This window comes from Podarcis liolepis (assembly GCF_965112155.1).
Source record: "Podarcis liolepis genome assembly, chromosome: 15".
Lineage (NCBI taxonomy): Eukaryota > Metazoa > Chordata > Lepidosauria > Squamata > Lacertidae > Podarcis > Podarcis liolepis.
The window spans coordinates 3,681,486-3,695,752 of NC_139566.1; the positions used below are offsets into that span (position 1 = coordinate 3,681,486).

Here is a 14,267-nt window from a genome sequence, read left to right on the forward strand (position 1 = left end):
CAGGCAAACTCGCAGAGGAGGCAGCTATCCATGGCTACCACTCGCCCCAATGGCTGTGTCCTCCTGTTGGAGGAAGGATGCCCCTGAATGCCAGTGTTGGGGGTCGCAGGTGGGGAGAGGTGCTGTAGCCCTCAGGTCCTGCAGCAGGTGGGCTCCCCATTAAGGAACCTGGTTGACCAAGGTGAAGATGGGATGAGGGACTCGGTGGGCTTCCTTCGACTTGATCCAGGAAGGCTCCCACGGGGAAGACGGCCCTGGGATGAATCAGACCAGCAGTTCACCTGTCTCACGATTGCCTCTCAATGCCCGTTGATGGTAGTGTTGCTCTTGTCCTTGGGTCTTGATTGTGGGCATCTGCCCAGCCCCAGTGAGACCGCGATGCTGGAGTAGATGATCCAGCCACAGGACTCTACCAATATCCCAATGGAACCCCCAGATCTAAAAGCAGTCTATCCACGTTCCTAGGTCCTATGGGGCATTTGTCCACTGATAGGCTGGGCGAGATGGGCTTTGCTTTGGCCCCGATCCAGCAGGCAGGCTCTTCCAGGTTTCTTATGGAACCTCCAGTTCCAGAGGCAGTCTAGCTGGATCAGGCATAGGCAACCTCGGCCCACCAGATGTTTGGAGACTACAATTCCCATCATCCCTGACCGCTAGGGATCATGGGAATTGCAGTCCCAAAACATCTGGTGGGTCGAGGTTGCCTATGCCTGAGCTAGATTCTTTGGGGCTTTTGGCTACTGAAATAAGAGGGAGCTGGACCTTGCAGCTTCATTTAACAGGGCTTTCCTTATGCTCTTATGGAACCTTCAGGTCCAGAGGCAGTCTATCTAGATTCCTCAAAGGCCCACCTAGTCTAGACGCTGAGCTAGGTGAGCTTTTGAGCCTGATCCAGGAGCCAGGCTCTTTTGTATGTTTTGATGCTCTTCTGTCCCACTGAAGGTTCTCAAGGACGGTAAGAAACACCACCTTGGTCTTCTCCAACCAACCAACCACCACCTTCCAGAGCCCGTAGCTCCCTTCCTCCCAGAGCCCCGGTGAGCTGGAGATTTCAGACCCGGTTCGTCCAACGGATGGGAAGGTGATGGCCTAGGGCCAGGGGTCTTGCACCATGAACGTCCAGCTGAGCTTGGAGAACGGCGGGGACATGTCCATCCAGGAGCAGGAGCTGATGCACAGCGACAGCCGGGCCCTGCACTCGGCCCTGCAGAGGCCGTCGCTGGTGGCCTCCGTCCTGGAGGGCAGCGAGTACCACCGGGCGGAGCACGCCCTGGCCACCACCTTGCACCCGGGGCTGGGCTTTGGCGGGGAGTCGCCCTCCGCCGGGGCGGGGAACAGCTACACCACCCTGACGCCCTTGCAGCCCCTGCACGAGAAGTTCCACCATCACCACCACCACCACCAGTGCCTCCCCATGGGGAACGTCATCGGCAGCTTCACCCTCATGCGGGAGGACCGGGGCCTGGGCGCCGGGGGGAACTTCTACAGCCCCTACCCCAAGGACATTGGCATGGGGCAGAGCCTGTCCTCCCTGCCCAGCCCACAGCTGGGCCCCATGCACAACTATGCAGGCCACTCCTCCGCCCCGCTGGGCAACGAGAAGATGGTGTTGGGCAACGGCTTCGAGGCCCACTCGGCCGCCATGTTTGGCAGGATGGAGCAGCACTTCTCCCGGGAGATGTCCCCCTCGCAGAACTCCACCATGGCCTCTCCCAGTGCCATGGGCCAAACCCCCTATGGACACCCCCGGGCGGAGATGAACGCCCGGCCCAACCCGCCCATCGCCACCCAGACCACCGTCCTCTCCAGCCAACTGGAGGAGATCAACACCAAGGAGGTGGCTCAGAGGATCATCGCAGAGCTCAAGCGCTACAGCATCCCCCAAGCCATCTTTGCCGAGAGGGTCCTCTGCCGGTCGCAGGGCACCCTCTCGGACCTCCTGAGGAACCCCAAGCCCTGGAGCAAGCTCAAGTCCGGGAGGGAGACCTTCAAGAGGATGTGGAGGTGGCTGCAGGAGCCCGAGTTCCAGAGGATGGCAGCTTTAAGGTTAGAAGGTAAGATAATTTTTGACCCCCACCCTCCCTGTAAGCTGTAAGCAAGGCTGGAACAATACAAGGAAGCGAGGAGGGGCTGTTTCCACCCCCCTCAAGGTCCTCGGTAGACATGGCAGCCCTATATATCAGGGCTTCGCAACCTTTTCGGGGCCACAGACTCATTCTCTGTTTCTGCTACCCCAACAAAAGCGCTATTCAGAACAGCAGTTTGCATGACCCACAAAGCAAGATGATAGCACAATAAAACTCATTGACTCACCGAATTGTAGAGTTGGGAGCATAGGAGCCCATTCCTAGGGGGCCAAAGTCCCTTCCGCTCGCCCCCCAATAAAATATTTGAGGGGGCCAGCCCCCCCAAGTTGCTTTGCCATTCAAATGGTGTCTCATTCATAATCTTGTGGTCAGTTATGTGGGTTGGGGCTTACCTAGGGCCCCCCATTTTTTTATTCAAGTTGGCACCCCGAGGGACCCTGAGGGTCATCCAGTCCAACCCCCTGCAGTGCAGGAATCTCAGTGAAAGCATCCATGACGGACAGCCATCCAGCCTCTGCTGAAATACCTCCAAGGAAGGAACGTCCAGCATCTCCCGAGGGAGTTCAAAAGAGGAACAATTAATTGCACATTTATTCGAAACCCAACCAAAACTATTTGGTTTAATTAAGTGAGCAGAACGAATGAACTGGATCCAGCGCTATCGGCTTTCCAAAGTCTGTTGGGCGTTGGCCTCCCCTGCACCCGCTGCCGCCCCCTTGCGCCTTAGCTCTCCACTAGGGAATCCCACCCCCCATTCCTCCGGTGGCACCACGCACTTGGGAACCGCTGCTATCAGAGCCAGACCGCCCATTAGGTGGGGTGGAGCAGCGTCCGCTTCTGCTGGCAGCAGAAACCACCCCCTGGCTGAGTTTCACCCCATTGGTGGAGAAGACATGGCCATAGCCTTGCTCAGTGCTCTTCCCTGGCTGAATTTGGCCACGGGGTTGCGTTCCAGCGCGCGGTGGAAGCCGTGGAGTGCGGTGGTGGCAGTTGGGGGGCAGGCAGGAGACGGCACATTCCCATCTTGCCTCAGGTGGCGAAATGGGATGGGCCGCCCCCAACTGCTCTATGGGGGCCCTTGCTTGGGAGTCGAGCCTCGCTGGACTCTCTAGGCCTGGCTGCTGAGACAGCAGACCTGCCAAGGGTCTCGTCGAAGGAGGAACATCTGGTCCAGCCCAGGGGTTGGGGAAGAAAGGAAGGGCTTCTTCCTCACACAGCCCACAGTTAAACTGTGGAACTCACCCCCACAGGAGGCAGCTATGGCCACCCACCTTTGAATGAGGATTAGACAAATTCAGGAAGGAGGATTGGACTATTGGTGGCTACAAACCACAGCAGCTGTGTACTCCCTCCAGCGACCGAGGCAGATTTAGGGGGTCGTGGCTGGTCTGCCCTCACTGGGTGCTGAGCCGAGAGGGCACCGCGACAAAGACTTTGAAGGGAAGTCGAGAGGCAGGGATGCACACTGAATTTTGGTGTTGCACAGGGCACCGCTGGAATTTGAAAGCCCCTCTGTAGAAGACCCGTTGCTGCGAATTGCAAGCACTCAGGCTGTGCTTTTGGGCTTCCAGTTGGAACATCAGGGTGCTGGGCTAGACAGGACCCCTTTGGCCTCATCCAGCTGCAGCACAGGCTCTCCTGATTCTTTAATTTTTCCCCAAAGATCTTTATTGAAACTTAACGTATATACATAATAACCAAAATTCCCAATGATTCCCTCATATAAAATATAATATCTAAATTACAACAGCTGCATAATTATACACTTAATTACAAAACCCACCTTCCACCTTCTACTTCCCTCCACAGCAATCCGACTTCTTTATATTTCTTTCTACCTTTCCCCCTTGCATTCTATAATAAATTATTTTTGTTAAATTCTTTTTTTTCCTTATTTGTTTTGTTATTGCTTACATTTCTTATTCTAAGCCTATTAACATATCGTTTTTAGAACAATATTTTGACATATAATCTTCAAAATACTTCCACTCCATTCTTAACTTTTGATTTGATTGATATCTTATAATTGAAGTTAATTTTGCCAATTCTGTATGCTCACTTAATTTACAAATCCACTCCTCCTTTGTTGGTGTGTCCTGAGATAGGGTAGTGATTGCTACTAAATGGAAATCACAGCCAAGCACTCCTTATGGAACCTCCAGCTCCAGAGGCAGTCTAGCTAGATTTGTATGTTATCAGGGGCGTTGGCCATTGAGGGAAGAGGGTGCTAGACCAAAAGGGCCCTCATTGGCCGGATCCAGCAGGTCTCTCCTGATGTCCTTACACTGGGCCTCTTCTGAGAGACAGGACTGGGCTTGGAAGAAGGCTGCCATCCCAACCTGGGTTGCTGGGGGCGTTCAGAAATCCTGCACCCAGCCTTCCAGGCCACAGGCTGGGATGGGTTGCCAGGGTGAAAAGATGGAGTCAGAGTTTTTGGGCGCCAGCCTGAATATTCAAGCCACCAGGTTGGTCAGGCCCCTGGGATATCCAAAAGCTCCAGACCAGGTGTGGGGGAACATCTGTCCTTCCAGATGTTACTGAACTACAACTCCCATCTGCCCCAGCAAGCATGGCCAATGGTCAAGGAGAATGGCTAAGCGCCATTCCCCAGCCACAGGCAAGGATCCGCTCACTGCCATGGGCAAACCCAGTGGAAGCCCACGATGGTGGCAAGGAGACTGAACCCTGCGCTCCCTCCTCGGCCGGTTCTTTCGAGGCTGACCACAAGACCGGGCTTCGTTGGGGCCTCTGTGTGGGTGTTTGGGTGCTGGGCTGCTGCTCAGCGCCATTCCCTCCCCCCCATCCCTTGCAAACTGTCATTCACTCGCATGATCACAGAGAGGCGGGTGGAGATGGCTGAGTGTGGAAGTAAACCCTCACAGTTGTTTTTATATATATATATATATATATATATATATATATATATATATATATACACACACACACACACACACACACACACACACACACATACACGAAGAGAGGGGCATGAGGGAGGAAAGAGCCATAAGGTCACCATTATGGCGACTTCTTGAAAACTGTTAAGTCCTGAATATCGGAGCGCTGAATGAATAATCACCCTCTCGGATCCATTATTGTTGGGTAATATGAATCTCGGCTATTGATTAGGCTTTTTGCAATAGAGTCGGATCCAATATCTGTAAGAGTGGTTTGCTGGGGTTGGGGGGGTTGGGGTAAGATTGCCCAATAAATAGGGAAATCTGTCCACAGATTCTTTGTGGTTCTATTTCTGCTTTCCTTGTATTGTTCCGAGCCTCCCTCCAATATTTCCCCATGGCCTCTACTGGATGTTACTGCAAGCGTCCAATTGCCCCCTCCCAAAAATTCCCTTGCCACTAAACACACGCTGCTCTGTTCTTCTTTCGTGCCTCTAGCTCTCATGATTCAAGGGCAAACTGAGATGGATAATCTATTTAGAATAATATCCACCCCCCCCAGCGTATCTAAATTATGGGTGTTGCTGGGTTTAGTAGGATGTTGTTTTTATATATACATATATGTAACAAAGAAAGAAAATTGGAGAAAGGTGTTAAAAGGAGATTTCGTTTTACAATTCAGTTGCAGGGCTTGGGTAGCGATCCTAACCCTACTTACCTGGGAGTAATCCCCATTGAATTCAGTAGGACTCACTTCTAAGAAGACAAGGTTAAGGTTTTGCCATAAGGCTGTGATCCTGCTCACACATCTTGGCTGGGAATAAGTCCTGGGTAGCAGAAGTGGCAGTGGTGGTGGGGAAGCTTACCTTTGAGTAGACTTGCCCAGGATTGAAAGTAAAGCATTAAAAACTACCCAGGATGTGTGGGGTGGTGTAATTTCTTCTAAGTAAACAGTTTGATGCACAAGGTGTTAAATATGATAACACTGTAGGGCTGGAAGGGGGTTTCCCTACGGTCCTCCAGCTCAACCCCTTGCGATGCTGACTGAGTTGATTGTGGAATCCCCCGCAAGCTGCACTTTCCCAATTAAAAATTTGAAAGTTAATGTTGACATTAACGTCACCAGAAACACAAGCATATGCATTTGCACACCCATTACTTTTGCACTGCAAAATTCAGAAAAGTGCGAATTTTGAAGGACGGCTGTGTTTCAATTCGCACCTGGGTTTGGAAAATATGAGTTAGGTAGGATTGCCTACAGTGCAGACGGAATCAGATTTCTCTCCCCTGTCCCTGTCCTTTAAAGGGGGAAGCTAAAGTGTGGGGGGCTTTTTAGCCGAGACAAAAAAAAATGGTGATGAAGCGCAGGCAGGATAGAATTTTAAAACTGTATGTAGTGTAGAAAAGGCAGAAGGCAGGGCAGAGAATTCTAGAGCTCTGGGTCATGAAGCTGATGGTTGGTAGGTTTCGGGGCAGACAAAAAGATAGCTTCCTTCTTCATGCAACTAACAGTGAGCTTGAGGGATTTGGCGCCAGAAAACAGGATGATGGGCAGAAGTTTCGTTGGTTTTAGTTGGGATTAAAAAATAATCATGACTGCAGGTCTGTCCATAGAATCATAGAATAGAATCATAGAGTTGGAAGAGACCACAAGGGCCATCGAGTCCAACCCCCTGCCAAGCAGGAAACACCATCAGAGCACTCCTGACATATGGTTGTCAAGCCTCTGCTTAAAGACCTCCAAAGAAGGAGACTCCACCACACTCCTGGGCAGCAAATTCCACTGTCGAACAGCTCTTACTGTCCACAACTCAGCTGAACTGCCATGTGCAGGCGCAGTCTACCCTCAAATAACCTCTATCCTCCCCCCCATGGAGGAGGGGCTGTTGCCTTCATGGCCAACTTGTAAGCTTACGACAAGTATCTGACTGGCCTCTGCTGGGAAGAAAGATGATGGACTTGATGGGGCTTCTGTTTCATTCAGGAGGGTTCTTGCTAGGTTCTTGAGACAAACCTGGGTCCTCCTTTGTGGTTCAAAAAGCAAGGCAAAAACATTTTTACAGGTACAGGCTGCTCCCCAGTTACGTGGGGGTTACATTCCCAGGCACCACACATTTGAGTGAAATCGTGTATATTGGGAGCACCATCGAAAAAACTGCAGACGCTCTCTAAACCTCTGGAAACTCTTGGGAAACCCTTTAAAAAACCCAGCAGAACCTCCCCAAACTTCCTTTCCAGACTCCTTACCAGACTCCCTCCAAACCTTCTTTCTCCAACTCTCCATAGGCCTCAAAGGTTCCTGGGATTGCACTTGCAAAGGCTCTTGGGATTGCTAGACACTGTTTTCACGACATTTTTGCATTCGGGGGGCGTGGGCGTTTCTGCCTCTTTAAGTGCCACTTCCAGTTTTGCACGTGACTCAAATGCGCACGAATGGGGATTTTCCTGTACCTGTAGAAATGTAGCAGACAAGGGTGCCCCTTGGGACTGGTAGGCCAGAAAGCAGGGAGCCGGGCAGTAGGGGGCGCCAGAGCCAATGGCCAGGTGGAATCAACTCACCCTAGTTCTTGCCATCCTCCTCTTACCTGCTGAGTTCTCCAAGAGGCAGCACAGAGACCAAGGTGAGCAGGAAGATAGCCAGGTGGGGGCTGACTGAGGTTGGTGGGGCAGCACCCCACTTGCCCAAATGGACCCCCCCTCTAACAGTAGCAGGGGTTAATGAATGCCAAAGAGGCATTTGCTGATCTGGAACAGCGCAGACCACCATTGGATGGGGACTTGAACCTGATATTTCATAGGTGCCTTCTGGCTTGGTTCCTTATAGCATGGCCTGCCCATTCCTGCATCCTGCCACACCCCTCACCGTTTTATCCTCACACGATGACCCTGTGAGGTAGGCTAGACCAAGAGATAGTGGCTGCCCCCAAGGTCACACGCAGCGAGAGGCGAGTGGGGATTTGAACTCGGGTCCCCAAAGTCCTGGCGCAACACACAGGCACTCCCATGCTACCACCGAAAGACACACAGCAGAGCTGTTGCCCCTTTCACATTCCTTGTAATAGAATCCTACAGTGGGAAGGGATCCCCAAAGCTCATCTAGTCCAGCCCCCCCCCGCAATGCCAAAACGCAGCTAAATAATCCCTGGAGGATGGCCAACAGACCTCTGCTCAAAAACCTCTGGAGAAGGAGAGTCCAGAAGGGAGTCGGTTCCACAGCCAAACAGCTCTTACCATCAGCGAGTTTAGTCAAAATTTCATTTCTTGTAATTTAAATACAGTGGACGCTCGGGTTGTAAACGTGATCTGTGCGGGATGCACGTTCGCAACACGCAGCATTCACAACCCGTGTCTGCGCACTCACAGGTTGCGATTCGGTGCTTCTGCGCATGCGCAAAGTGCAATTTAGCACTTCTGCGCCTGCATGGCCACTGAAACCCAGAAATAACCCGTTCCAGTACTTCCGGGTTTCAGCGGTCTGCAACCCGAAAAAACCCAGCCTGAAGCGGCTGTAACCCAAGGTATGACTGCACACCATTTCAGGTCCTCACCTCTTGAGCAGGAGAAAACAAGCTTTCTCCATCTTCCATGCAACAGCTCTTTAGATATCTGGAGATGGTTATCAAATCACCTCTCAGTCTCCCCTTTTCCAGGCTAAACAAACCCTGCTCCTTCAACCATTCCTCATCAGGCTTGCTTTCCAGGCCCTTCATCTTCTTGGTCTCCCTCTCTGCACGCATTCCAGGCAGTCCTTATTTAAAAAATTGTGGTGCTCAGAAGAGGACACAGTATTCCAGGTGGGGTTTGACCTTGGGTATTCAGGGCTCTTTTCCTGCAAATCCAGAACCAGAACTGGGTCTGCCCAGCGCGCCAGATGAGCTCATGTCCGAGGAGAGGGAAGAGAGACATCCCCCCCCCCCCGTGGAAAGGATAGACCAAAGGAATCAATGTCTCTATACTTAGATATGCTGAGACACAGTTATTCTAATAATATTTCCCGCGTGGCGGCATGCCCTGTCAAAAGATGACCATAAACCCAGGCTTCACTCTGCTGACCATCACAAATGATATATAATGGCCAAGCATTGCCTTGATGGGAAATTAAAAAGGCGTCCTTTCCTTTCCTTTCCAAGATCACTTAGCTCGCCTTTAACCGATCCTGAATGTTGGCAGATCGAGGACAGATAAGAGGAAAGGCCTCTTCACACATCACATAGTTGATCTGTGGATCTCTCCCCCACAAGAGGCAGCAATGGTCCCCAATTTGGATGCCTTTAAAGGAGGACGAGACAAATTCACGAAGGAGAGTAGGGCTAGTGGTGGCTGTTGTTGTTTAGAGCACTAGAACAACAGGATTCTGGAATAGATGGGCTCCCATTGCCCTGATCCAGCAGGCTTTTCTTATGTTGTTGTTGTTGTTTAGTCGTGTCCGCCTCTTCGTGACCCCCTGGACCAGAGCACGCCAGGCCCTCCTGTCTTCCACTGCCTCCCGCAATTTGGTCAAACTCATGTTGGCACCTTCGAGAACACTGTCCCACCATCTCGTCCTCCGTCGTCCCCTTCTCCTTGTGCCCTCCATCTTTCCCAACATCGGGGTTTTTTCCAGGGAGTCTTCTCTTCTCCTGAGGTGGCCAAAGTCTTGGAGCCTCAGCTTCAGGATCTGTCCTTCCAGTGAGCGCTCAGGGCTGATTTCCTTCAGAATGGAGAGGTTTGATCTTCTTGCAGTCCATGGGACTCTCAAGAGTCTCCTCCAGCACCACAATTCAAAAGCATCCATTCTTCGGCGATCAGCCTTCTTTATGGTCCAGCTCTCACTTCCATACATCACAACTTGGAAAACCAGAGCTTGAACTATACGGACTGCTATGGCGGCTACTGGTCACAATGGCTGTTCTCTGTTGCTGCGGTCAGAGGCAGCGGTGCTTCTGAACTGTTGGAAATTGGGGGAGGGGGTAGAATGTCTCGCTTACCCACAATATTCAGAGAAGTGCAAATGTCAAAGGATAGTTGTGTTGGCGAATTGTTTCATAAGGTAGGTTTTCAACCCCTGCCAAGGCAGGAAACTCTCCATGAAGGAGAATCCCACACTGTCCATGTCAAACAGCTCATAGCTTCAATAAGTTCTTCTCGTGTTTGTTGAAATTGTTCTTCCAGGAAGCGGACCCCTCTGGGTCCAGCCCTCTGGGTCCCAAATTCTACCCTTCTTAATGCCGAGCTGAAATCGTTCTCCGCTGGGTCTCACCTTCTGAAACAACAGTGGGGATTGTTTTGTTCCATCATCTCCTTACTTATTTATAAGGCTATTTATAAACCACCAACTCATAAAAAAGGCAAGCATGGCAGTGTAGAATAAAACCATTACAGAAACATTGTAAAATGAAGAAAATCATAAATACGAAGAAAATCACTGAAAGATAAAAAAAAAATAAAGATCTCTAGAAACCCCATTAGGATGAAAGATGCTGATGGGCTCTGTGCTGAGTGTGAGATTAGAATCTGAATTTTCCCAAGTTCTAGTCTGATACTCTGACCACTACACTGCACTGCCGTAAAGATAAGCTAGAGACTCGGGGGCAGTTCTTGTGTGAAATTTCAGGAGCCAGAGCAAAGAGAGTCTGCGGCAAGTGCCAGGCTGAGAGCTTTACAAAAATTGTTCTTATTAGAAAGGTTTTTTTTATAGTCTTTAACAGCTTCCTGTTTATTATGACATAAGCTTTTCTGAGGTGCATGAAGTATGTGTATAGTACACACACACATATATACACAGACACAAATACATACCATAAAATAAAATCTGTGGAAAGCTTACATATTCACAGTGACCAGATATTCCAGCAGACATTGGTGACAGAACAGAATTTTCCCGCTTATATATCTGTGGTTGTTGATTTTTAAACGAACATCCTGTGTTATCTTGCCAAAACAACAACCCTAGGCAGCTAAAAATGCAAAAGAAATAAATAATATTTTAAAGCAAAAATTCAAAACAACTAAATGCATCAGGGGGGAAACAAATGCGATGAAACTCAGCAAGAATTCCAAACAGTAACTAGTACAACTCCAAAAGGTTGCCTAACAGCACCAAGAAGACCACCAGCTACTCTCAAATAAACCCCAGTTTTAAGTCAGAGAAGTTTGGCTTTGATGGTGTGCATAAACAGATAGAATTAAACTCGCTGACAGGTTATAGTTCTGCCAACAGAACTCCATTCTAAATCATAGTTGTGGCGCCCCCTGCAGGGCCCCTGAGGCCGAACAGGTTGTGCTCCCCTAAATCTGCTTCTGTCCTTGGGGTCCCCTCCAGCTCGACAATTCTACAGTTCTATAAATCAAAAACATTTTCAGTGGGCGACACCGTAGGTACCTGTCTGATTTAAGTGGGAAGGGGATATTCCCAATTACTGGTGCCATTTGGTTAAAAGCTGACATAGTCTATGCAACAGCCTTTCAAATATTTGGCTATCATGTAACTTTGCTCGGCTAGACATATTGAATTCCCTCCAACACGGATGCTGAAAATAATCAGACAAGGTTCCTATATTATCCTGTTAGAGATAGCAGTGTTATTCCTGGGCACAGACTGCGGTTTCTGGTTCAACCAAGGTGTGAACAGTGTTTGGCTCACACCACATGCCCTTAACCACCAGCCTCTTGTAAACTCCAACTGCTCGTTTGAACTTGTGTTGGAAAATTGAATGGCAGACGTTTATCCATAGCTTAATCCTGAATCGCAAAGGCTGGTTAGCACTTCAAAAAGGCCAGGTTTCTAATGGCCACGCGGTGCCCTAGTCCTGGAGACTGCCACATGTGATTTAGACAGGAGATGGCTTTTCAGAGCATGTGCAGAGTGCAGGTCCTTACCACTGGTGCCCAATCACGGCACAGCCTCCAACTTTGCATAGATTGGGGGGGGGGAGATGGGAAATAAGAAAAAATAACCCTCCTCACTGTGGTTCACTGCTTAAAGTCTCTCTCTCTCATCTTCCCAGCACAGATTAGGAATTACCGTATTTTTTGCTCTATAAGACTCACTTTTTCCCTCCTAAAAAGTAAGGGGAAATGTGTGTGCGTCTTATGGAGCGAATGCAGGCTGCGCAGCTATCCCAGAAGCCAGAACAGCAAGAGGGATTGCTGCTTTCACTGCGTAGCGATCCCTCTTGCTGTTCTGGCTTCTGAAATTCAGATTTTCCCCCCTCTTGTTTTCCTCCTCCAAAAACTAGGTGCGTCTTGTGGTCTGGTTCGTCTTATAGAGCGAAAAATACGGTAACTTTGCACAGTTGATGTACAATGCCTAATGTGGGCAGATTTCAAAGCTGGAAGAGTTTGTGCTTTTGATATTACACACACACAGAGGCTCAAAAATCTGTTGAAACTGACAGCACAAAAACATACCTTTCCTGCCGCTGGGTGTGCCGTGACAAGGCCTCACAATTTCTGTGTGTCTCCCTAGTGCTCATTCGCACCCGTTCATTCGCATCCTTCCCCCCTAACCAAGAAAACCAGCTTCAAAGGACCCAGAGGTGAGTCTGAAACCTGATTGACAAGTCTCGTTCATTAAAAAAATCCTCAGAATCTTAAGAGGCAAAACGGGGACAGCAAATGTCCGTGGTAAACCAGAACACACGGTCCAGCTTTATTCCTCACCCACACCCAATTTATCCGGCATATTTTTGGCATTTCTGTCCTGGGGGTGCTTAATTTATCCTCGTGACAACCCTGCGAGGTTAAAGCTGAGGCAGAGTGCCTACTAGAAAGGACCCCTGGGCTATGGAACTCACTGCCACAGGACGGCCACTGACCCAGATGGCTTTTAAAAAAGGATTAGACGAATTTGTAAAGTCAGAGGCAGCGATGCTCCTGAGGACCAGTTTCTGGAAGCCACAAGAGTGTAGAGAGCTGCTCTTGGGCCCCAATCTTGCTTGTACCTGGTCAGCCGCTGTGAGAACAGGATGGCCCACTGGTCTGATCCAGCAAGCTGGGCTCTTCTTCTGCTCGTATGAGAGTGACCGGCTCAAGGTCACTCAAGGCCAAATGAAAATTTGAACTCTGCTCTCCCCAGACCCAAGCTGGCCCTCTAACCGCTGCAACCGTGCTTCCAGCCAACCTGTCTCTTTCCAAACACTGGGTGCATTTAGACAACAAACACAGCAGCTTTTCATTCCTACTCGAAGCTGGTGCATCTCCTCTCAGCAACCAGATTTTTAAACACCAGGCCGCCTTTTCCCGCCCCCTCTCTTGACGGCATCCTTCGGTGACCCTCCCTGGCACCCTGGGTGTCTCCACCACGCTCCGTTCCCCCTGCGCGAGTGCCATTTCCCTGGCAGAGCAAGGGGCCTCGTCACCTGCGCCGGCAGAGAGCGACCGCTGGCTTGTTAGGAGCTAATGAAGCTGTCACAGGGTGATGGATCCATCAGAAGGACGGTCACGCGCTGGGATGTCCAAGGGGGCCCAGGCGAGCCAGCGGACGCCTTGTGTCTCTTCCCCGTAGCAGCAGGAAGTTCCAAGGCAGCGTTTGGAAGTGGGCTTTCCTGGGAGGGAGGGAGGGAGGGAGGGAGGGAGGGAGGGAGGGAGGGAAGGAGGGAGAATCAGCAGCAAAGCTGCGTGAGGAACGATCCCGTCCCGGTGCCTCCCGTTGATTTGGGGAAGAGATCATTTACCCCTCCTTTAAAAACCAGCACTGCCTCTTATGCTGCACAAGGTGCGACTTACAAGCGAATCCCACCACTAGATCTTACTGTCAAGCAGGGATGGTGGGGAGAGAGAGATTGGCTTGCGCTTCCTGAAAACAATGCACAAACCAAAACCCATCGGTGCTTTGAAATTTGCACTTCTCTGAATTTTGCAAGGCAGTCCTCCTGCCCCATAATAGAGTCGTGTGTGTGCCGTAAGATGCCATATATTAGGGGAACATGGAGAATTATTTGCTTGCGAAAAGGGAGGGAAATTGGGAGAAATTTGCACTAAAGCACTTTTTTAGCAGGTTTTTTTTTTCATTTGTTTATTGCAAACTGATGTGGAAACGCAGGAAACTGAAACGGGTTGAGTAAGAAAAATTAAAAATTAGCGATTTGTCCGTTCTCACCTCAGGCCAGGACTGTTTTCTAGGACTGGCTGGATGATAATGCCAGTGGTATAAAGAGGTAAAAAAACACTCTTTTTAATTTTACAAATGGGAGTTTGTAATGAGAGCACAAGTGTCAAAGGAAGCAATGAGAACATTTGTGTAGAAAAGTGATTTTAAGCATGCACACACACATACTGCAAGCAAAACACACAATTTTAACTA

General features: G+C 49.9%; 1 protein-coding gene across 1 annotated transcript in view; it reads left to right on the plus strand.

Moving 5' to 3' along the window:
* The first annotated feature begins 986 nt into the window (after positions 1 to 986).
* LOC310694228 (hepatocyte nuclear factor 6-like) overlaps positions 987 to 14,267 on the plus strand; it is a 28,283-nt gene continuing 15,002 nt past the window's right edge. Inside the window, exon 1 of the mRNA XM_083477242.1 lies at positions 987 to 2,054. Within this exon, the coding sequence (XP_083333368.1) occupies positions 1,112 to 2,054 (943 nt within the window). The 5' untranslated portion in view covers positions 987 to 1,111. The remainder of the gene's footprint in view (positions 2,055 to 14,267) is intronic.